We start from the raw sequence: 24,451 nt of genomic DNA on the forward strand, positions 1-24,451 counted from the left end.
AGAATGAAATACAGTAAAATATGCAAGTACTGCCATGAAATTTACTCCAGGTGTTGTTATTGCCCAGAGGATGAGATGTAATAACTTTGTTGATCCCCTTACTTTGTCTCTAGCACCACCAGCAGGTTGAAAGTTCAATTCATCCCAATACCTTGATTGGTTTATGAGCAAATACCTGCAAAACCAACATTTGTTTCAGTTTCTTTTTCATAAATGTTACTAAATATGAATTTAAGTTTCCTCTGCACTGCATACAGGACCATTCTTTTTGGACTGATATATTATCACATCAGAGGACCAGTCTGTTTATTTCACATATTATTCTTATTGCCAGCAAATATCATGAAAACACCATAATACAAACAGTGATTGGATCCTGCGAACAAGTACTGTCTGTTCACATCCTCCTCCAAAGCTTAATATAGTGTATTCCTTTGTGCCAGCTTGAGCTTAGTTGTTGTCCAAAGACTATTAAAAACACTTAAATGAGTCACACTGTTGTATTAAAACATTCATACATGCTCCTTTTTATTACCATAAACTAAAGTTCACTTTGCTTAATTCCCATTTACACTGCCCTGCTATTGCAAATACTCTATAGACCAACAAATGTCTACTTATCCACAGCTGAAAATAGTCTTGACTCCTGTTTAATTAACATTGACTAAAAATGGCAGCATCCTACTGTTTGAGGAAATCACTTTTTCATTTGCAAATGAAAATGTGTTGCCTGTGAGTGATATTCAATGATAAATTCAGCTTATAAATGGTGATTTTACCAGTGTACATACTGTATATTTTAGTTGTGTTCATGCTCCCACTGATCTCTAGTCAGCTGTGTGTGAAACTATTGATGATACTGCAGAAACAAATAATCTAAGAAAGGAAAAGTGGCACTTTTAATGCAATTAATGTTCCAATTATGCATGGATAGATTCATTTATGTATCTGTCCTTCATGTGTACATTTTCACTTTTATTAGTCATTATCTTTTTTTTTTATTAACACTTTTAGTACTTCTTTGTTGTTTTTTATTTTTTATTTTTTTTAAACAACACAAATATGTCTCTTGTGCACTGTCCATTTTAATTCAAATCACAATCTTATATTAAAGTCCTACATATCAACATCAACATTAAAGAAATGGAAATCAAGGAAAACGGGAAAAGTCTGATTCACAAATAAATGAATAATAGTTGCCCATTCAATATAATCATAAAGGAATTCATTATATGTTCCTAACTATATTAAATAAATATTTAAGTGGACTAAAACATCCATCCGTTTTTTTTTTCTTTTTTAAGTTATGTGCCTTTTTTTCATTTTTATTTGCTTTCTTTTTTTCAAAGCATATTACTTGTGAAAACCTTACGCTGTGAAAGGTGCTATACTAAATCAAATAAGGATCAAATTGCATTGTCAAATAGAGAAAGCACAGCACTTTATAAATGCTGACATTAATTAACAATACATCAAGAAACAAATCTATCTCTGGGCTCTGATTGTTATTCACAGTGTCTCCTCCTGTCCGACAGGGGGCAGTAATGTGACAGTGAACAGTTTGATCTACCTCAGAAACAAAAAGAAGAAAATTGGGCGAAAATCAAACAAGCCTGTTGCTGTTTACTGTTCACAGGCGAAGTAACTGGGATTTTATTCTGTTGTTTCCTTTTCTTATCGTCCATATAAGCAGCAAAGCAACATATCGTGCTGATACAATCGTTAATAATGCTGTCGTGAATCTATTATCACTCCAAACTGGATGGGAGAAGATATGTATTTAGCAGTGAATTAGCAGCACTACACTTAAACTTTGCGTTAGGCCTGTATAGAGGCCGCCGGTGATGAGTGCCAGCCGGGTTATAACGTCGACAGCCGGCAGGAGGAAAGTTGAAGTCAGCCGGAGCATGAAGCCCCGAGGAGCCAACAAGGTGCTGGCCGAGAGGAACCAGGCGGTGGTGGCGGTGGGAGCCTGGGTGGAGGGCGGAGAAGACATCCCGGAGCATCCGTCTGTGAGTGACTGATCATCAGCTAACCTGCAGCCTGTCACTAAGGATGAAGTACCTCAGATCATTTATTGAAGGGAAAGTACTACAGCAATGTCACAATACTCTGAAAGTAAAGATCCTGCACGAAAATCATACTACAGTAAAAGTACATAAGTATTATAAGTGATGTAGTTAAACTATTACAGTAAAAGTACATAAGTATTGTGAGTTTGATGTAGTTAAAGTATTACAGTAAAAGTAAATAAGTATCATGAGCTCGATGTAGTTAAATATTGCAGTAAAAGTAGTGGTTTGGCTGATATATTATTATATATAACATCATTGGATTATTAATAGTGAAGCATCAGTGTTCGAGCAGCATGTTACTGTTGTAGCTGCTGGAGGTGGAGCTAGTTTTTTATATACAGTTAGCTAGTTTAGTCCAGTGGTTCCCAACCTAGGGGTGGGGCAATCATCTCATGACCCCTGGGGTCATGAGATGATTAATGGGAAAGGAAAGAAGAAAAAACAAAATTCAGATACACATATCTGTTTCAGTTGTTGGACTTTTTCTGTAATCTTTGATCTTTGGTGAGATTCTGACCTTTGTCATATCGAGTTAGTGATCTGCTGGTGATGCTGTCAGTATTTACTCAATGTTTAAAACTACAGACCTCTATGTTAAGGTTTAATTGAGATCCCAAATATTCCAAACATATTAAACATTTTAAACTTATATGAAATCATAAGTAGCCTTCAAGGATTTCTCATTTTTGTGGAGTGATGCAGTCATAAAAACTGTTAAGTCTTGAGTTTGAATATTTCACTCATCTTAGGGGCAACATGCTAGACAACATATGATACTGTCATGTAGCGTGAGATGACATGATTTTAACAACTTTAAAGTGACTTAAGGAAAAATGTGGGAAACTGCATTTAAAGGGGTTAAAAGGCTGCTCAGTCTGCACAGGAAGCTGAAATCTGTTACAATATTGGTCTCTCTTTACCTGAAGTCGTCCAAACAGTCTTCTCTTTTCTTGGCTCAGGAGCTGGCTTTGCTAACTGATGAGCTCCAGGCAGAGAAGAAGAGGGAGAATGAAGAGAGCCTGCGAAGATTTCAAGATGAAGTGCGCCACCGTGTGGCACAAGTCAGCAAGAAGAGACAGCAGTTTCCAAAAACAGACTCAGTGGTAAAGATAATGTTATTTTGACTGTCTGTGAAGTATGAATAGTGTAGTGTAATGAGATAGTGTTAGGCACAACATGAAACTAGAACTGCAACTGAGTATTTTATTTATCCAACAATCTATCTGCAATTTCATGTGATTAATAATTTATTTATGTGTATATATATATACATATATATATATATATATATATATATATATGTGTGTGTCTGTGTGTGTGTGTGTGTGTAAAAATCTTAAAAACTATGAGATATTACATTTAAGCAACAAAAGCAACAAATCATCATAATTGGAAGATTCTTACCAAACAGTGTTAGGCATTTTTTCCTTTATAAATGAGTTAGGTAATAAATTATCAAAATTGTTCAACTGATTAATTTAATTTATTGGCTACTTGTTTAGGCTGTACATATTCAACAGCAGCACAGGCAACGAGAGGGCTCAGGCTCACTTTTCCATCACCGATGATGGAAAAGTGAGCCTGAGCCCTCTCGTTGCCTGTTGCTCCTGCCTGAGTGACACCCTCATTGTAAAACTGTGTGTGATCAGATTAAACCTGATCGGAGAATCCCACAGCAGCGTCAGGACTGGACTCAGCATGTTTCTGCTAGTGAAAAGCTGATGTTTGCCTCTCCTCAGAGGGAGGAACACCTTTCTAGGATGATGGAGAGGAGCTCACAGGAGGTGGGAATTGTTACTATTGCACAGAAAAGCCATAGGAGCATGAGAAAATAATGAATTATAAATGTTTGCAAACTAATCTCATGTTTTGTTTGTTGGTACCCCATATTTCATTAGAAAGTTGTTTTAAAAAAGGATCAACAATGGAAAATGTGTCTGAAATCAATATCACAATATTTCACAGTTTCAGTGTTCATTTAAGAACCCAGTTTTTGGACTGTTGTTTTATGACAGACTTGAACATTTGTGTACCTGTCCTTTATATATCAACATTGGTTTCTACTCTCAAAAGTCTGGGACCCAGAAGGACTTCAGAGACTATACTGCTTTCTCAAACATGTCCTCTATTGTCCCCTTGTAATGTACAGAAGTCCGTTTAGGTTATGTTGTCTTCATTAGTTTGTCGGGTGGAAACAGTGTGTTGTTCCTGGCTGTCAGGATGACTGCATTGTTTCCTTGTGTGAGTGATAAAATAATGTGACAATGATACATTTATTTATTTCCATGATTTTTCAGCCAAGTGAAGGCATGAGGCAGGTGAGACTCAGACTGGCTGCCTGCCGGATGATCCCACAAGGGGAAGTGACGTCAGATCTTCCTGGAGGCGAGTGGAACATCTCTCCAAACAGACATGTGAGTATCTGTGGCTCACAATTGTTCCTCTTTTAAAAGCACATAGTTCCTATAATTGTTGATGGTTTAATGAAAACAATTTTCCTCTGCACCAAACAGAAAGATAAATCTCATGTGCCAAGAGCAGAGCAGGAAGTGGAAGACGATGAGGAGGAAGAAGAGGGAGATGATCTACTCTTCTCTAGTCAACATGAATGTCCCCTTGTTCAGCAGAATATCAGCAGCGGCACCTTTCATCACAGTTTGGTATGTGTGCTGTGTTAATGACCTACTGAATTAAAGTTTTCTTTATAAACTCAGTCATTTAGGATGCATGGCATGTACATGATTACCATCTTAGTCAATAGATTCATTTCACTGCAATTGCATTGTGTGTCAAATGGGGATTTACCAAATATAATATATCCCTATAGCAGTTTGAAAAGATGTGAAAGGCATTCAAATTTTTGTAGTAAAAGGCGTTTTCTTGTTTTTCTTCCCCACTTGATTTACTCAGTTTGTCTCAAACATATATTCATTCATAACATTCATATATTCTCTTCAGAATCATATTTCAGTCACAGATATATTTCTTTGATGTGAACATTACCCATGATGTCATATAGAAATAAGCTGGCTGTTTAACTTCAGATCTTCCCTCATATGCAAACAAAAGGTGAAAAAATAGGGCTCAGGTGTAGGTGGGCTCCATGGCACTTTATACTCCCTGTTTACATCACCCAAAGCATTATGGGACTTGGGTGACACATCATAATCATTTCAAATGGAAATGAATGAAAAAAATCTAAAAATGAATTTCTTCAAATTCACTTTTTGGTTTTACATTGTTAATTTATTCTTTGACGGTGTCCCAACACTGACTTTCTTCTTTATCCATTTACTGCATACACAGATATCTGCCATGTATTAACAACCAGCAGCAAAAAATTGACAAATTTTACTCTAAAATCTAAAACTACAACATGTATATTACCACTTAAGGCGTAACATGAGTAACATGTGTAGTAGAGCATCACAAAAATCTACAGTGTCTAACAGTGGCCCTCATCAGCTCATAAACCCAAACATTCAAAACTTAATGACTGTGATGCAAAGCAGCTGACAGGGTGTAAATACCAGTAGGAAACTACTGTGTAGGTACACTTCACCATATGACTGGTGACATGAATGAAGTGTACTGAGTTAATGATAAATATATCTGTACAACTTCCATGTTCCTTTAATGCATTATGATTCACATGTCCAGGCTGCGAACAAGGAACAGCAGAGCAGTTTATGCCTGGCTTCTTCTATCTACGTGCTGACCTTTTATCCAGATTTTTTTTCCCTGTGAAAAATGTGGATTTTAGGCATTTCAGATATAATTGTGTGTTCTCTAAATTGATTTTATCATGCAACTTCTAAAAAATACTCTTTTGTATGAGTGATTATTTAGCTGTGTGATAGTAAATGGATTGACACTTTGCCAATAATTTGTTTTGAGTTATATGTTTATAGTTAATACAGATGAATGATAGTTTTGGCAGCTCCACCTGACATAAATTCTTACTTCTTTACAAGGACTGACTGTTCCAACCCACAATTATGGCTGCAGCCATAATCTTAACCTTAACTTTCTATTTAAAACATGTTTTACATAGCTCTGCACTGTCTGGCAGGAAACTGCAGTCAGGCATCTAAACTCTGAACTCTTAACTACACTAACAGTGTGTCTTTATGTCCTCTTAAAGATGACTGTGGAATTCAACATGAAGGCAGTGAAGGAAAGCACAGTGATCTTACTTAGAAGAACTGATAACTTGTGAGTAACCTTACTTACTCTCTTCTATATATTTCAGGTGAGTGAACGTGAGTTGTGGGATACTGGCCGATCACAACCTGATCCTCGTTTTAAGTCCAGCCTCAGAGACCCTCCGGTCCTGTGGCCCCTGGCTGAACAAGAAGAACTGAAAAGACAGGTAGACATCACACATGAGCATGAACCTTTGACTCCTGAGGGGACATGAAGCAGCTTGAAGATCATAGTTTGTCAGATCATGCGTCACTAACAGCACGTCTCTCTCTGCAGCGTCAGTCACAGTTCCTGATGCACCGCCGTCTATACATGAACATCGAAAGAGAGCAAGTGAAAGAGAACAAACAACACAGGAAACACCTGAAGAGGACGGCAAGGTGGCGCAACCACAGAATTTTCATCTGCATCAGTTCCTCTTATTTGTTGTGTATAATGTGCACATGAAAAACAGCAGCTTCAATTCAGCTACAGAAACATTCATAGATTAGTATTGTTCAATATTCTGCTTCTTTGTGGTTCTATTACCTTAATAAACTTTTTTTATATATTACCTCTCATCCACAAAATGCAGCTCAAACCGTTCAATAAGTTAAAACGCAGAAATAAGCATGAATTTAAACCATTTTGAACACATTTAAAAACAAGTAGCAAATGTAAAGCAGCAATAATGACTACATGAAATATTAAACTATATTTAAGATAATAAATCTGTGCTTAGTTTATATTTTACATAATTCTAAATGAATATATATATATTTCCCCTTCTAAATTAAAGGATCAAAGCAGAGAAAGAACAGATTCGTCAGGAGGAAGAAAGAAAGTTGGAGAGAGCACGGCAGCTCGCAGATGCCCGACAGAAGCTGGAGGAGAGAGAGTTGCTGATTCTGGAGCGACTGAAGATTGAGGAGGAGGAGCGAGCGGTGGAGCTAGAGAGGAGGAAAAAACAGGAGAAAGGAAAAGTAGCTGCAAGGTAATTTACAGAGATTAATTGACCAAAACTGAACTGTGATATAGTGAAAGTGAAATAAAGCGACCACAGAGGAATATTGAGGTAAGGTTAAAGCACATTGAATTGCCATTGTGTATGAAATGCGCTATATAAATAAAACTACCTTGCCTTGCCTAAAAAATTAATGTACAATATGAAAGTTACAGCCTCAACTAATGGTGCTCATAATCAATTATTTCTTCAGGAGCTCTTTATGAGCATCAGAGGGGATAAATAAACGTATCAGCTTCATTTAATTTCCACATGTGGATCCATGTAGCATTGCTGCATCACCAAAAGTCCATATGACTTTAAGTTTTACAGCTCAGTGTGAATATGAAACAGACCACAACTAAAAAGTAACAGTTTATCATTTATTTCCTTAATCAGGACCAAACAAACCAAACGTTCACACTCTGGAAAAGTAAACGATTTACTGAAGCTGAAGCTGCCTGATGAAACAAACTGATGTACAGCTCAACTCTCTGCAGGTTCATTGAGGCTCTGAGAGCACAGATGAAGCAGCGTCTGTCTCAGGAGAAGCTGGAGCTCCCTCCTCTTTGCTGCTGTGCGTCCTCTTTCTGGGACTCCCACCCCGACACATGTGCCAACAACTGTGTCTTCCACAACAATCCCAAAGGTATTCACTGCAACTTGCCTTGCTCTCCACACACACACTCCCATTAAGCCCCAGTGGAACTATAAATGAGGTGATTTAAAAAAAATACTGTTAATGGTAATATTTGTGTTTCCCACAGCATACGCCCAGGCGCTACATTCAGCAATGTTCAGTTTGGATTTACAATAAATGAAGATGATGAGCTGCAGTGGAGATTGTCTGGAAGAAACAGGCTCCTTGCTGTTTGCTTTCTAAAGGAGAAGTCTGACATGTTTTGAAATACAGAGTAAATTGTCAAACCCAGAGTCGGACGACAAGAGTCATACAAGTTTTGTCCCTGTACGTCCTCCTTAAAGATACGTCCAGGACATGTTTATCCTCCAGACTTTTCATCTACCACTGTCAACAAGTCAGCAGATTTTTAACATGAATGATTTCAACATTGGTGATATATTTCAACATCTACAATGAATCTGCACAAACTTTTGCATTTTTGGGTTTAGAGTGAAATATCAGTTCAAATGTTGTTGGATTGCCAATTTAGCTTAAAGCACCACTATGCCTCAGTGCAGCCTTACAGAGCTACTGGTATAGCTGCAGACTCTGTCATGTTCTGCTATTGTTGAAACTGAGCCTTTTATATTTATAAAACCACACTGGACTTTACCTGGTATATTGTTATCATAGTTATCGTTATTATTATTACAGACATTATTTATTAATTAATTTCTCTCTATATGTAATTAATGTAGTGGTTTTACATGATTAATAAAGCATCAGGGAAGTCTATACATTTGTAATTGTGTTTTTGAGTATTGAGCTGGTGAATCTGTTTTGTGATCGCTCACCATAATGTAGGGATCTGATCTTCTATTTTAGCTCAGGTCAACTTTCAGGGCTGGATTTTAATTGTATAAACAACTGTAATCTGTTATAATATCTTCCTGCATAAGGTGCATGTATTTATCTTTCAAATTGAATTATCTGTGAGATACTTAAATTAGTTTTCTAAATTGTTGTAGCTCATTTATCTTATTTTATTGCATGGTAATTCAGTAGTATTCAATTACAGTCAATTCCATTACCACAAAACTGTAAATGATAAAAAAATAAACAAATAAGTAAAGTAGACTTGATGTTCATGGTGATGGGTGACCTAGCACAGTAAAACTTTAATATTCTACATTTATTTTCACAATACAATACAAATAACTGTTCATCAATTTAATCTGAACATATATACAAACACACATACATAAAAGCAAATAAAAAGACAAACAAACTGAAATAAAACTTCAAACATGCCAGAGGTCAATATTAATCATTAAAAAGTAAGTGGAAACAAATAGCGCATGACTTTTCCAAGGGTACCAAACTGCAGACAAGATGGCGAACGTAGACGCAGACATCTTTACCTCGACCTCCACAACTGACAGGAAATCATCATTTCATACATATATTTAATTAAATTGACTCTTTTAAAGACTTTATACAATATGTAAAACTGAGACTTAGTAATTTAAAGATTTTTTTAAATGGGCCACTATAAAGTTCATTCACTAAGTCTTTGGAAAGTTGGCGGTTATTTTAAATGTGCCATGTAATGTTTTAAATCAATTTATTAATCTGTTGTCCGAATCGAATTAATTCAGCTTTCTTCGTCTGCTACTTTACGGGGTAATAAACACGCAAAGAAGACATGACTTCCTGTCAATTGTGGAGGCAGATGTAAAGTGGGGTCCTTCTCGAAGTCTAAATTTATTTATATAGCGCAATATAGCTAGAAAACATTCAAGTGAAATTTAACCTTTGGCAGTTTACATTTATGATTGTAAAACTTAATAATAAAAAATTATAATAATCTAAGGAGATTGATTAAAATTTAGAAAATACTCTTTCATGTACTGTATTGATCATTTAAAAAAACGCTCAAAGCTGCAGATAATAGCTAAAATATTTTGGGTAGATGTACAAAATGTTATGATGAGAAAAACTAATAAGACATTTCATCTCAGAGATAGAGATGCTTTTTTACATTATGAAAATGAACAGAAAGACATAACATTTGTTTATCTTGTACAGTTAATTCTGTTGCTGGGAAAATTCCATTTACATAGAAGAAATGGACTGACTCCAAGCCAAACTTTGGTCACTTTGCTCAAGAACTAAATCTAAAAAAATGGCACCACAGTTAAGAACATTAAAAACAGTAAGGCAATGAAAACAAACTGTTTGAAAAAAAAAAAAAACTTCATGTGACTTCCATGGCAGAAACAGATTTGGTTTGTATATATTGTTTATGTTTAATAAAGAAAAAAGAGAACAACGAGATAAACCCATAGACTGTCTATAAGAAACCTATGATAAACCTATCAGTTTACATGTGGGACACAGAGCACTGCTGGACTCCATCATCTGTTTCCGGAAGTGACGTCATGAAGGGGAGGAGCCACGTGGTCCAAGAGAGGCTCCGTCTGGAAAATCTCGTGGAATAACACTTACCTTAAACGCTAATATTGTCATCACTTTTCCATTCATATTTGACGCCTTTTTTTATTTTTGTATACTTTTTTTTACTCTGACGGCCTATCGCGGCTGCACAGAGGAAGGTTGGCTCTCCTGACCGCCGTATTTAACCCCACAGCCTCACAGTATGGAGAAGTGCTGGATGTTTACGGACTGTGTCTCCGAACAGGACGCTTCAAAACCGAAACTGCTTTACTCCCATAGTAGCTAGCGTCTGCTTTTTTACCTTTATTTAACCGGCTTTTAACGTTTTAAATTATTCTCGGTACTACAAAATCAAGTAAGCGTGTCTATCATCCATATCTATCTATTCATACTAACCATTAATAAGCAGTGGGTTATCTTCTCCTGCTTCTACATCTAAAGTTAGTCGGATACAAGCACACAAAGTTAGTCGGATACAAGTAAAATGCCTGAAACCAGTTTTTAAGTTTTTTCTCTGTGAAGTTTTACAACGTTTTGGTCCAAAAATGAAGGCATCCCAGGCTCCCGGCATACGTCTTATCACGTCTTTTTCTCGAGATAGTTGGTAAGTTTCCATTATTCCTATTGTTCCTCCACATTTCCAAAGTATAAAGGAGTTAATGGCAGCCTCATTACCACTGAGACCTTATCTTTATCTCCCTGCTGTAAATGATTGGCCTAAACACATCAATAAACATGCATTGTGGTAGTCCGTAGTAAGGTTAGTAAAACCCAATTGATTAATTGTGTAATTAGCCAATTATTTATAACTCAATATCTGTGACACAATTATAATCTCTGCTTTTTTTATGAGTCGGTGATATTATTGCTATTTTTATTATAAAAATGTGAAGCCATGCCAAACTCCATTTAAAGAGATGTCATTTCAGAGCTTCCTCTCTTATTGACACAGATTTGACCCCGAAACGAGTCGATAGCTTCGCAGTATTTCAGGAATTTCACAAGACAAGGGGCATGCTATTGTTATTACATCTCAGTTTCTAGTATGCTTTCACACTGTCGACAAAAGTCACTATTTTTTTAATTCACACTTAACACGCAAAACAAATGTGTGGAAAAAATAATATTACAGCATTGAAGACCTTAATGTTCCACCATTTAGTATGCAAGCCCATTCCCACATGCAAGAAAACATAAAAGTGCAAACGAATAAATAATATGTCTACTAATTGTGATTTTATTACTGTTCAAATAACAGTTTTGTATCTTGTCAGTCAGAATAATAAGAATATGAGATACTTCTTGATGTAGCTGTAACAGCTTATCCTCTTGACTAACCGATTGTAAAGTTAGAAAATCTGTTAGAAATGAGAGTATAGTTTTTTCCAGAGCCTAAAGTGATCGCCCTTTTTGTTCAACCAACCACCAAAAACACAAATACTATACTATACTAATCATTTTAATAATGTTGGACTGGAAAAAAACATCTCATTTAAGAAACTGGAATCAGCAAATGTTTGCTTTTTTTGCTGAGAAATTGACTGAAAAGATTGCTCGGTTATCAAAATAGTTGCAGAGTTATTGTCTGTCAACTAATCAATTAATTGACTAATCTTTCCAGCCTTAGTGGAGATGCAATAGAATATCTTATAAATGAGTGTATTCCTAAACAAGAACATCCATGTCTCTACAGTTTATTTTTCATACTAAGACAGACCATGTTGTAACAGGAGTTTTACACATCTAAACACTTTACCAGCTGTCTGTTTGTCGTTTAAAACTTGATAGTGATCAATAGTTCATGTTAATTGAAACTCTTTCTCACAGTGTCCCGCCATGAATTGAGACTAAGTGATAAAAAAACAAACATAATGAACAGCTGGAGGGGGCTCACATGGCAGTGTTAGTACACTTGGGTGTGCCTTAATGTTGCATGTGACTCTGTACATGATCTTCACAAAATGTTTTTTTTTACTCCCCACTTTCTGCTAACAATAAAATCACATTTTGGATGTAGGATGTGTGTGTGTGCATAACAAGGGACAGGTGAAGGTGGACAGGTGAATGACTGTGTGAATGAATGTGTTTTCTCAGGATTTAATTACATCGCTGGAGGGTGATCATAGAAATGTCCTTTTATGTGGTTTTATTTTATTGTAATGATTGTTGGAACATATGACGCAAGGCACATTTTCATGTGAGCAGTCAATAAAGTTTTATCTCCTTTAATTATAACAAACAGGGTGTGACCTACCTTTTTATTAGGTTCACCTGTACAATTTAATGCAATCCAACTCAACAACCCTGTAGTAAATCCTATTTTTGTAAAGTTGATAATGTAAGATGGTGTGTTGGCGTATTGGACTGCTGTTTATAGAAAGAAACTGTATTATTATCATGAAAGCTTGATGTTTCTAACATGCCATCATAGTTTATTACCATCAGGTAGATGTGATTACATGTGCCACCTTATAATAATGATATCAGATGTATAATTTAGGCATAAATATGTTACTAATATTATTATTCTGTTTTCGCAATGTACAAAATAAGAAAATATTCTGAATAACCAGTATTAAAATACATTGAAGTGTTCCTGTAAATCAGAATAACTTTGCTGAACTGTGTGTGTTTTAACGTCTCCTCTGCAGGTATCGAAGTTTTATTCTTTTCCTCACCTTCCTCTTCTACACTGCCTACCATCTCTCACGGAAACCTATCAGCATTGTAAAGGTGACCGCGTCAATTCAGTTCATTTTTATCTACAGGTGTTAGAGGGTTTTTGCAGGAGCTTGATAAGTGTGGCTTAGAGGTCAAATGCCTTTTAAAAGACTCATCAGAGTTCCTTTATGTAAGTTTGGAAGCCATGAAAAAGACAAAAATGTCTCTCTTATCTTCTTGTTGCTGAGGTGCTGAGATATTTTGCATAGTTTGAATATAACATGCGATCAAGAAACTCCCTGAGAGTCTCAGTTAGCTTCAGTCGAACTTCATCATCTTTTATCCTCATCAATGAATATAAATTAATGGAAAAAATGTGAATCAAATTTCTTATTCAGGGAGCTAGACAAACATTTGATTCTAATCACAAGTTCCTGCAACCTCTCTATAATAATATCAATATGAAAGCATGAATTTAAAACTTTCCCTTGTTTCCTCGTAGTCTTTCTAATCTTGTATTCTGTTGTGTCTGAGAGTTTTGTCAAGGTTATTTCATCTGCTTCTTGTGTTTTTCTCACCGATACTCAGAGTGAACTGCACAAAAACTGCTCCACTGTTATTCGGCCACCAGATCTTAACATAACCAATAATGCCACCTGGTGTGACTGGGCACCCTTTGGTAAGTCTTTCACTTGGTGCCATCCATAATTCACTAATTAGTATATTATGCAGACAGTATTTAATGATATATTGTGATATGAGTGTAAATGAGTAAATCTAATCTGATTCGGTATTCGTATTTGTTAATAGTATATTGCTTTTTGTGTATGTTGATTAATTGTCTTATTGATGCACTTACTTTTGAGAGAGCACCGTCTTTCCTCCGCTAAGTCATGCCTTTCAGCAAACACAAACGAGTGCTTACATCCTTAATGCTGTATAGCTCTTACTGTAAAGTGTTTCATAGAAAGATAATAGTCTCATCTGTGTCATCTCTGTAGACCAGGACAACTATCAAACCCTATTTGGGGTCTTGGATAACTCCTTCCTGGTTGCCTATGCCATCGGCATGTTTTTCAGGTTTGTATTTGCGGCTGCTGGATGATTTTGTTAAGTTTTTGTCTGAATGTTTGTGTCATATTGAGTCTTTATTATTCCTTGTGTTCACAGTGGGATATTTGGAGAGCGCCTGCCTTTGCGGTACTACCTGAGTTTTGGGATGCTGATGAGTGGATTGTTCACATGTCTGTTTGGCCTTGGTTTCTACTGGAACATTCATTCTTTGTGGTACTACGCCGTCATCCAGGTAAAGATACAACAGGCTGCAGCTCACACAAACAGGTTTTGCTCACTGACTGGTTGTAAACAGCCCGGAGGTAACTTATTATCGGGTTGCTTTCTCTGCAACCTGGCATCCATTTTCCCTGACAGAACTACTGCATACAGCAAAATCACATTAGTAGAGAAAAGAGGGAAGCAGATACCTTACAAGCTGACTCACCATAAAAACTTCAGCCATAGCAACACGCACTGGCTAGATTTAGCTGGTTGCTCAGCATTATAGGAAATGAATGGAGGCACACTCAGGGTCTTTATAACCCATGGTATTGTTTTGTTTAACACACTGAAAATCAGACTGTATTGCTGTCTTGACTTTATAATGAGAATCACACTCACCATGCAGAGACTGTAGTTGTGTAAAAGTTGTATTACATCAAAAACACATCATTGAACAAAAATGATTTTGTGATTATGTTTTTCTGTTTTTTATGAGTCTGAAAATACTGGTTTGAAGTCTGCTAGAAAGCTGCATGTTGGATAGTTTGTAGTTTAGATGAATGAAAAGCTGTTTTGCAGCTCTGAAGTGTCAGATGAGCTTCCCACAATCACATGACTCCTCCCAGCAGTCAAATTCCTCAAGTAAATTCACAACCTATGGCAAACAAGAGAGAAAGATCAGAACGATTTTGCCACTATAAATCTGATTAGGTCTATAATTTTGACAGTTGTAAGAAAAAAAAACTTTTTAAAAGCTGAAGCACCTACATGCAACTATTAAAAAAGGCCCACTTCTTCAACATGTTCATTAACAACAATATCAACTCCTTACAGGTTTGATCACGGTGGACTCTATGGGTCAGTAAGGACCTCATTTATAATCTCATCCCTTTCAAAATGTGGAGATCTCATGGTGGCTTAGTCAGGCTTTACTCACACGTATCACATGACTCACACAGTGTCACATTACTACAGGCGCGTGTGATGTGGGAATGTTGAAAGCACTTCTTCACACTGGTGTTCTCTCACCCTCCTTTATGTGCATATATGTTTTTTAGGGTTGCACCAGTGTTATGAGGCTGTGATGCACTCAGTTAACATTGTCTGGTCTCTCTCGATTTGTTCCACTCTGCAGGTCATGAACGGACTGATGCAGACCACCGGATGGCCAGCAGTGGTGGCTTGTGTCGGCAACTGGTTCGGAAAGGGGAAGTGAGTACTGCAGGCCGTGTACTGGTGGTGCAGTCTTGCTGACTGTGTAGTATCAGATGCTGCTGACACACCACAGACACTGTGTCTTGTTTTGAGAGCACAGTGAGACCAAGCAAGCTTTGATTTACTTAAGACCACTCACCTGAAATCTACATCCTGAATGTAAACTGCACATTTGCATATGCTTGGAAGCTCAAAAACAGGTCAAACTGGTTCCTGAAACTTAGGCAAACATCATAAAAATAATACACCCTTTTCAGTGCCTCATCTGCAGTCAAGGAAACAAAAGAAAACAGCTAGTCACATCGTAGTAACCTGGTTGCTGTAAAATGCAGCAAGTTACTTGTTTTTTTTCTGTGTGTGCTGAAATACATATAAAAGTTGGCAAAAAGAATAGTTCAACATTTTGTGAAATAAGATCAATTTCTCTTCTTTCTGAGAGTAAGATGAAAATATTGATATTGCCTGATATGACCCTCGCTATGTCCAAAGTTCAGGTATACCTTCCAACACCTCTAAAGCTCACTAATTAACATGTTGTATCTTGTTTGTTAAACTTTTACACAGAAATATCAAAACTACTTCTTGTTGAAAAACAGTGCAGTAGTGATGCTCACATTGACCACAAGGTACTAGGATTGGTACCATTGTGCCTACAGAGACCAAAACCAAATTTTCTGCTCGGTGTTACTGTTTGGTGTTACATGCTACATTTTTGCCTACAAATTAAACAAGATACTAGCTTTTTTCCCCTGCTTCTAGTCTTCAGTCTAAGATAAGATAACCACATCTAAATTCAAGCTCCGTACTTAATGCACAGATGCATTTAAATGTTGAACTGTTCCTTTAACGTGACTGTTGTCAGTGTGCATCCCTGAACATATTGTAGTATACAGATACATAGAATATACAGAATACAAAAGGTCTAAAGTGTAAAAACCTATTTAAGAGCTTTTACCAACCAAAGTCATGTTTTTGAAGCAATGACTTGACAGCTCGTTGACCTACAATAGGAGCAGCAGTGTGGAGAGATCACTCATGGTTGTTGTGTGCTTGTGTTTTGATCTTCAGGCGAGGGTTCATCATGGGTGTGTGGAACTCTCACACTTCAGTAGGAAACATCTTGGGTTCCCTCATCGCAGGTGTCTTCGTCTCCTCAGCATGGGGGATGTCTTTCATCGTGCCAGGCCTCATCATCGCCTGCACTGGGATCTTGTGCTTCTTCTTCCTGGTTGAGAGTCAGTTTCTGTTCAACCAAGACACACACACACACACACACACACACACACACACACACACACAACTCTGACATAGTTAAATCTTGGAAATGGTTTTGCTTCATTACTTCATGAAGTCAGAGTCAGGAGAGGAGAGACAACTCTGCAGTGTCAGAAAGGAACTGTGACATTGTGGGGAAATAGACTTTTTCCCTGTTTTTACCCAGTCAGTAATCTCTCAGTACAGGGGCAGGTCTGGACATGTTTAACATAGTTAGGTCAAAAACTTAAAGCAGGGGGAAATATTCCACATCTGCCTTTTTTACATGTTGTTTTTATGATCACATTTCCTTTGTCTTTAAATTATAAATTGCTGTATAAAGACATTTCTGAGTCTCCCCTTTCCTCTGTGTTTCAGAACCTGAAGACGTCAACTGCACTCCTCCTCAGCACCACGTGAGTAAAAAACTGAATCATTCATTAATTCCTGTACATTCATTACAGGACTGGTTGTGGGTCATGCATGCCTGTGTTTGTGTGTTAGGGTGATCAGGAGAGCACTGAGACAGAGCCTCTCTTGCAGAACTCGTCTCACGCCGTCAACGGTTCCATCACCACCGAGCCTCAGGAGATTGTCGAGGAGCACGCTGAGGCTATAAGCTTCTGCGGGGCTCTCAGTATACCTGTGAGTGGGAACAACTGCTTTTAAACTATGGAAATTACATGTTTGTATGATTGTGTATCAGATATTTGTGCCAGTGGAAAGGGAAGTTATATTTCATGTATAAAATGTGTTTGAAAGGTGATTTTGCTGCTACATGTAGGATTTGATCATTGATAATCTAGCACCATCTAGTGGTCACAGTGTCATCAGGATTGTTCAAGTTTAACTCATGCAGCAATAGCTATTTGAAATATGCTATAAAAATGCTAAAATACACACACTTTACTGTTACAGATTTTTAACAAAGATTAATTGTTTTGTGTAAAATGAATTCAGTTCATTCAAATTCAGCTTTCTGAGACACTATACTCAGAGTTTCATCAAATCAAAACCATTCCCACTACAGTCAGAAAGGAAAGGATCACATTTTGTAATAAATGTAGCAGTAACCTTCAGAGCAAAAGACCAGCACAGGCCACATATTTAATAATGAGGACTGTTTGATTCAGCTCAGCATGTGTCAGTGATGATCAATCAGTCACATATGTTCACTTTGTACATTTGCTTTTGAGTATTTAATTAGTGTGGCATGTTGCAGTGTCAAGGAAAAACAAACCTGAGCATTTAAAGCTGAAAGAAATAGAAATCATATGTGTCGAATAATCATCAGAATTAGCACTCTGTTTGGCTCCATTCACTCTGGCTGAAATTGTGTTCATGTTAACTAATTTCACATTGGGAGGTGTGTTATACCATGGCATATCAAAGCATTTAAAATGATGTCCAGCGCTACTCCTCTTATATAAAATCACATTTTGAATGGGTTTGTGTACACTTGCTGTGTCTCAGAAAGTGAATTTTGAGTTACAGCACAGTGTTAATGAGACTTTGAGATGGTGAAACGTTTCTTAAGTGCTTTTCATCTTTTTAAATGTCTGTCAAAGGGAGTGGTGGAGTTCTCGCTCTGTCTGCTGTTCGCCAAGCTGGTCAGCTATACTTTCCTGTATTGGCTTCCTCTCTACATCTCAAACGTTGGTCAGTATTCACACACATGCTTTATTTTTTTACATTTATGTACTTAAGTGATACAGTTATAACGACATAATTTAAAGATAAATTCATGTTTTTCTTTTATTTTCAGCACATTTTGATGCAAAGGAAGCCGGAGACATGTCGACGCTATTTGATGTAGGAGGAATCGTGGGTAAGATTTGAGCATCAACTGATAAGTCATATCACATAATTTCATTGATTTGATTTAATTTGATTTTCCAACCTTTTTATGATGGAAGAAGTAGATGGAGATACCTCAGATAACTCATGTAGAAGTCAATAATCGTGGCAGTGGATGTTTTAGTCTCTATGGAAGCAAAGAGAGGCCTTCATTAGAATTTTGCTGGTATTAAATATGCTGGTTCACAAATTCAAGTGGATGTTGAAGTTTGAACTGAAGTTTACCAATCTGGTTTTAGTAATTCCATTTTTAGATCAGAATTTGACAGTTTGAGCAATTTGAATATATATATTTTTTAATATAGATATTACATATTTGGATTTGCTGTCTGAATTTGTAAAAAATAAAGTAAAATCAAGATTTTGAAATTGCACCACTTTAAATTACCCTTGAAATGTTCAGCGGGACTGAAAACATGAACTACAAAAAATGTACAAAAACTGGAGCATAAAAACATCACTGCCGTTTTACCAGGGATTATTTGTCTCTGAACACTTGCCAGGTAAGTGGCTAAAACCACAGACAGTTTATGGCTTGGCTAAGAAAAAGTTTGACACGCAACCAACTCGTAAAACTATAATGTGTCAATTTTACATGTCTGTTCGTGTACAGATTAAACAAAGGAGATATACTATATAAATTTGTCAGCTTTAGAGGTGCCTTTAGGCAGATTTTGTTACTGCTGGAGAGAGCCAGGGTTGCTGTTTTCCACCTGTTTCCAGCCTTTATACTAAGTTCACCAGATGCAGTTATTAAAGTGGTATCAACTTTCTCATCTATCTCAGCCAGAAAGGGTCTATCCTGACATGCCAAACTTTTACATTTCAGTAGTGACAAAAAATGTCATAATTAGATTTTCAGTTTTCAAGACAACATTTCTTTGCTTCCAGCGACTTAACCTTAGATGTTTTCACTTGCCAGGAGGGTGTCAGGCAGCTAAACTTCAAAAGAGGTCAGACTGACTTTGAAGTTATTGTTGCGATACCCTGGAGCATAACTGCCTGTCACTATAGAAACCTGTAATTAAAACATATTGCAAGGATTACAGCAGCATCCCAGGGAGGCTGAAAACAGGATGGTTGATATTAAAAATATGCCTAATCAATGAGTTGTCATTACAGGATAAAAATGTCCTACTAACATCTGGTGTTATATTAGTGTTGTATTTTTTTTTTTGTTTTATTCCTGAAACTGTCATAATGCTTTTACCTGACTGATTGTGTGCTGTGTCTACAGGAGGCATCATGGCAGGCGTCGTGTCAGACTATACTGGTGGGAGAGCAACGACTTGCGGTATCATGTTACTTCTTGCTGCCCCTATGGTGAGTGTCACCTCATACATCAGATTATATATTGACAACAGATACTCTTCTTTATCATTTGCTCCTCAGCTTGATCCCAAATGATATGTGTTTAGACTTCTACCATGAAAAGACCAAAACCAACAATGTGTTCATTGCTCTTTCAGTAATCTTCAACTTCCCTACCCAGTCTATGTGTCTCATTTTTTCCTATGGAGACGTGAATCTTAAAATATATATAGTTTGATTCATGAAAAAAGCCAAAGTGATTTCCTAAAACAGCAACAACAGAACGTGTTTCTGTTATGTGTTATTATTTTACATGTAGATTTGGGTGAAAAGTCAATATGAAATTGAAACTGGCTGTGGATAAGCTTTAAATGTTTCTGTATCTCAAAGGCTTGGTTACAGTTTAGTAATACATTTTCTGAATGATGCAGCATTCTGTCAAAAACAAGTTTCATGTCATTGATATTCTCTGTATGAAACTGTGAATCTTCATCTGCTAATTTTTTTTCCCCATGTTGCAGCTTTTCCTCTATAATTACATCGGGCAAAGGAGCCTTGGCACTACAATTGGTAAGATTTATTTACTGTGTTTTTAACTTTCATTATTACCTTTTCATAATCTGCCTTGTAAACTTCCAAAATGGTTTATTTCAGTGATAAAAGGTTTGCATGTAAACTCAGATCTTAAATTGGGCATAAAGACTGAGCTGGAAAACACAAATTTTAATCTTTATGAAGGATGGTCAAACAGCATTTAACTACCATAAGTCACATACAATAATAACAGTTACTTCCAATCTCACTACATACAACCCAATGAATACACACACATCTGCAGGTGGGGATGTTTGAGGAAAACCTCTGCACAGACAGCATTTCTGTCTTGGTCTGTGATATTTGGGACAGTCAGAGTTGACTATTTGGCAAACCAATGTTTTATTATATATTTAATCATCAAGACCCAAGTCATCAGAAATACATTTGACCGTGGTTTAATTACTTGAACAGTGTTTTAACTACGTTGAGTTTTATGAATACGAAGTTGGTTTTACTTACAGTTTTTTTATTTCTGTATGTAGCTATGCTGCTGGTATGTGGAGGCCTGGTGAACGGACCATACGCCCTGATCACTACTGCTGTATCTGCTGACCTGGTAAGACCTGATGCACCACAAGAAACTCAACCCTCTGCTTTATGTCGCTGCCATCCATCCCTGCTATGCTTACCTAATACACGCTTTGCATTACAATAAATATCCTTCTCTGTACTTGCATAGATACATTTTAGGGACAGATATGAATGGTCTGGTATGTTTCTCAGCGGTAGGAAGAGGTTTAAAGTACTCAAGTAATTTGTCAATAACCTACTTAAAGTAAAACTCAGATTATGGTTTAAAACTGCTCAGTGTGTAGAACACACATAAACACACAAATAAAGGATTTGGTTGGCAAGTCTCATGTGCAGAGACAAACCAACAATTAATTGATCTTACTTACTATATTATTATTGTTTGTTTATCCAAAGCCTGATTCCTCTGTGCCATAGGACTCTGTTGTGCAAACACTATAGAAAACATTGTTGCACTGGCTTCCTTCCTTCCTTTGTCCATGAAGAAAGAATGCTTGTTTAGAAACAGCTCATAAGATGGTAACCTTCAGGAGTGAGATTCCTAGAACTGTGTACAAGTGAAACGTTGCACCGACTTGTACATGAGAAATTTCTCAAATAACTTAAGTACAAAGTCAAGTGGTTGTGTTATGTAGCACAAACAGCTAGAGAACCTCTGTAAACAGAACCGTGTTTCTGGATGTCTACAACACAGAGGAATACAACATATCAGACTTTGGATAAACACACAGTACTTGTAAATAGGATCAGTTAATTGTTGGTTTGGCTCTACAAATTAGATTTGTTGACAATAAGAAAAGAATGGAAAACCTCCAGCTATATCCTGTAAGTGCAACACACAGTTAAAATAACAATTGGTTTAGTTTTCTTTATCTCTGCCCTTTTCTTCTCCTTCTCTCTGTGTATTTCCCTGCTTCTTTGACTCAGGACCGATTATTTACATGATGTCTTTTTTTCAACAGGGAACACATGAGAGTCTGAGAGGAAACTCAAGGGCATTGTCAACAGTGACGGCAATTATTGACGGGACCGGCTCAATAGGTATGTATGAAGTGTCTGAACTGTAGAGATCCAGCATCTTTTCGTTGATGTTTTCTTCTACATTACTCCATTAAACCTTCTTGAATCATTATACAACCTGCCCAGCATATAATACAGTACAACACACTCAACACAAGTAAGACATTTTTTGGCAAATGCCTTTAAAGCTCTAAAAGTTTGAAACTTGTTTATGTTGCTCTACTTAACAACGGAGGTTTCAGTGCATTAATGTTTGTGTGTTCTCTGTAGGCGCTGCGTTGGGTCCTCTGCTTGCCGGTGTGATCTCTCCCACTGGCTGGAACAACGTCTTCTACATGCTCATCTCTGCCGACATCTTGGCCTGCACGGTCAGACAAACTACTACATCTATTTAGTCTCTTACAGTACAACTCAGCACAATTAGAACATTATTTGTCATGTTTTGTATTATTGAATTGTCTTGACTCATGACAATGTTCTTGTAGTTTTGTAACCACTGTTGTTTGTTTGTCTTCAGTTTTTGTCCAGGCTCGTTTTCAAGGAGGCTCAGGGCTGGTGTGGACGTCAACCTCGTGCCAGAGGGTGAGACTGATGCTCGTCTCAAAGATACAGAAACTTTGACTATTGTATTCAGCCTAATCATTTAGATCTAGGTTTAGATGTATTTTTCAGCTGGTACAAAACCAAAATATCACATCATTATGAAAATTATAAATCTATAAAACCATGTTTAAAACTACTAGTAAGGATGTGATGACTACCAAAAAAATACTGAATGCCAGTCAGATTGCCTGTTATGAAAAGGTAAAAAAGACACATACCCTACACTCAGTGCCCATCCTAAATCTGCCATCGGAAAGGATGTTTGTGACGCTGCTAGATTTGACACTTTGTTTGAAGCACACATGCCTTAAATTACAGTTTCAAGGACAACATCCACAGTCCTCCTTCTGTGCAAAAATGTATTTAAAAGTTTATCAGAAGATAATATGAGACTTTAGCAGTTTGAGTTAGTCAAATAAAGTGGATATCTTACACAGTTACATTTCTTTTCGTTAAAATTTCCCTGTTTGTGTCTCAGACAACAACAGACAGTTTTCCTCTTAAGCTGCAGTAGGAGTATAATAACAAAAGAGGGAATTGTGCACGAAAAGACTGTAACTGAGAGATATTTACCTGATTAATTTGAATGGCTGAAGCTTTACATAAACTGGATTTTTTTTTCTCCCATCACTCATATTAGTACATTATAAAGGGATCTTCTAATGGGCAGTATAAACAGAAGTAATGATTACAGCAACAAAACATGTTTCAGTGCTCATTTTGGCACCTGATCCTATCTTTTAAGGTATGCAACTTAGAATGAATTAATTTAAGGGTTAGTACAACCTTAGGAAATATGCTTATTGATTTTCTGACTGAGAGATGAACATATATATATATATATATATATATATTCCTCTAACTATATTCATCCTTTCGTCTAACTCGCTCTTAAAATCATCAGTTATGAACAAATACTGAACATTATAAGCAGGATATATACGTCTAATATTAATTAACAAACAAACTGTAACTTTTTATTTACCTTTTTAATTCCAGGTTCAAAGAATTCTGAAATACACCACTTAAAAACTGGGAACCACACATCAAAGAGGGAAACAATGACAACTGACCTCACCTTACCGTGGACAGCGTCTTTCCATCATGGTCGAATGGATCAGGGAAGATTCAAGGCACTAAACTGACGATTCAAGCCTTCTTCTTATTGTAAAACAGAGACAATTATATCTTTATTAAGACAACGCTTTTTTTATGACTAATCTACTCATTCTGACTTGTTTGTTGTATTATTCTTTTATCATTAAAGTGTACATACTATCCATTTTCCTAATTTTGTCTTTTTCTGTCTCCTTGGATACCACATTCTCACGCTATACACCATTTCAGGTCCATGCAGTTTGGATGTGCTGCTGTTTCCAGATTTGATAACATGATGATTTAGTCTTTAAAGAATATTTAACTAGCAAAATTATACATTTTTTTTGTTTTTTTTTGTCATATTTCATCTATGACAACTTTATTGATGAAATTATACGTGGTTAGCAAAATAATCTACATATGGGATATGAGAAAAAAACAGACCTCTTGATGAGAGTCCCAACTTAACATCTTGCTATTCAATGCTTGTTCACTGTCAGACAACAGGAACACAAAAAAACCCAAGACATGAATCCAAGAAAACACATTTAGAAATAACTGGTTGAAATTAGTATAACCATCATCACTTTTAATTACATAAAATCAAAGTTAACATGGGTTCTTGAAGAGAGAGAGGTAAAGAGAACTGATTCCCTGAGACTCAGAAGATCATATGGCACAGTT

The 24,451-nt window shown here is 36.6% G+C and overlaps 2 protein-coding genes across 4 annotated transcripts; both read left to right on the plus strand.

Moving 5' to 3' along the window:
- The first annotated feature begins 1,607 nt into the window (after positions 1 to 1,607).
- On the plus strand, positions 1,608 to 8,527 carry ccdc15 (coiled-coil domain containing 15). Of its 2 annotated transcripts, XM_053331890.1 has the most exons (10): positions 1,608 to 2,012; positions 3,035 to 3,178; positions 3,725 to 3,859; positions 4,373 to 4,489; positions 4,589 to 4,735; positions 6,328 to 6,447; positions 6,558 to 6,661; positions 7,060 to 7,254; positions 7,764 to 7,912; positions 8,031 to 8,527. In XM_053331890.1, exons 1-10 carry the CDS (start codon positions 1,845 to 1,847, stop codon positions 8,078 to 8,080), a joined length of 1,329 nt encoding a protein of 442 aa, XP_053187865.1. In that variant the 5' UTR covers positions 1,608 to 1,844; the 3' UTR covers positions 8,081 to 8,527. The 2 variants fall into 2 exon arrangements, with proteins under 2 accessions (XP_053187865.1, XP_053187866.1); XM_053331891.1 differs by lacking the exon at positions 3,035 to 3,178.
- A 1,813-nt stretch (positions 8,528 to 10,340) lies between these two features.
- Positions 10,341 to 23,956, plus strand: slc37a2 (solute carrier family 37 member 2). Of its 2 annotated transcripts, none has more exons than XM_053331377.1 (18): positions 10,341 to 10,946; positions 12,994 to 13,075; positions 13,592 to 13,682; positions 14,005 to 14,083; positions 14,174 to 14,309; positions 15,417 to 15,493; positions 16,565 to 16,731; positions 17,129 to 17,166; positions 17,255 to 17,395; positions 18,319 to 18,409; positions 18,516 to 18,578; positions 19,845 to 19,930; positions 20,440 to 20,488; positions 20,998 to 21,071; positions 22,009 to 22,087; positions 22,337 to 22,434; positions 22,584 to 22,648; positions 23,669 to 23,956. In XM_053331377.1, exons 1-18 carry the CDS (start codon positions 10,888 to 10,890, stop codon positions 23,682 to 23,684), a joined length of 1,491 nt encoding a protein of 496 aa, XP_053187352.1. In that variant the 5' UTR covers positions 10,341 to 10,887; the 3' UTR covers positions 23,685 to 23,956. The 2 variants fall into 2 exon arrangements, with proteins under 2 accessions (XP_053187352.1, XP_053187354.1); XM_053331379.1 differs by having other exon boundaries at positions 17,294 to 17,395.
- Positions 23,957 to 24,451: the final 495 nt, after the last annotated feature.

This window comes from Scomber japonicus, chromosome 13 (genome assembly GCF_027409825.1).
Source record: "Scomber japonicus isolate fScoJap1 chromosome 13, fScoJap1.pri, whole genome shotgun sequence".
Classification (NCBI taxonomy): domain Eukaryota; kingdom Metazoa; phylum Chordata; class Actinopteri; order Scombriformes; family Scombridae; genus Scomber; species Scomber japonicus.

Excerpts from the sequence above, each read along its gene's own strand:
- ccdc15 (XM_053331890.1), top strand. The coding sequence starts at position 1,845 with ATGAGTGCCAGCCGGGTTATAACGTCGACAGCCGGCAGGAGGAAAGTT. Across the intron at positions 3,179-3,724 it reads TTCCAAAAACAGACTCAGTG|ATTAAACCTGATCGGAGAAT; the intron begins GTAAAGATAATG and ends GTGTGTGATCAG. Across the intron at positions 3,860-4,372 it reads TGGAGAGGAGCTCACAGGAG|CCAAGTGAAGGCATGAGGCA; the intron begins GTGGGAATTGTT and ends ATGATTTTTCAG.
- slc37a2 (XM_053331377.1), top strand. The coding sequence starts at position 10,888 with ATGAAGGCATCCCAGGCTCCCGGCATACGTCTTATCACGTCTTTTTCT. Across the intron at positions 14,084-14,173 it reads GCCATCGGCATGTTTTTCAG|TGGGATATTTGGAGAGCGCC; the intron begins GTTTGTATTTGC and ends TTGTGTTCACAG. Across the intron at positions 22,435-22,583 it reads CCGACATCTTGGCCTGCACG|TTTTTGTCCAGGCTCGTTTT; the intron begins GTCAGACAAACT and ends GTTTGTCTTCAG.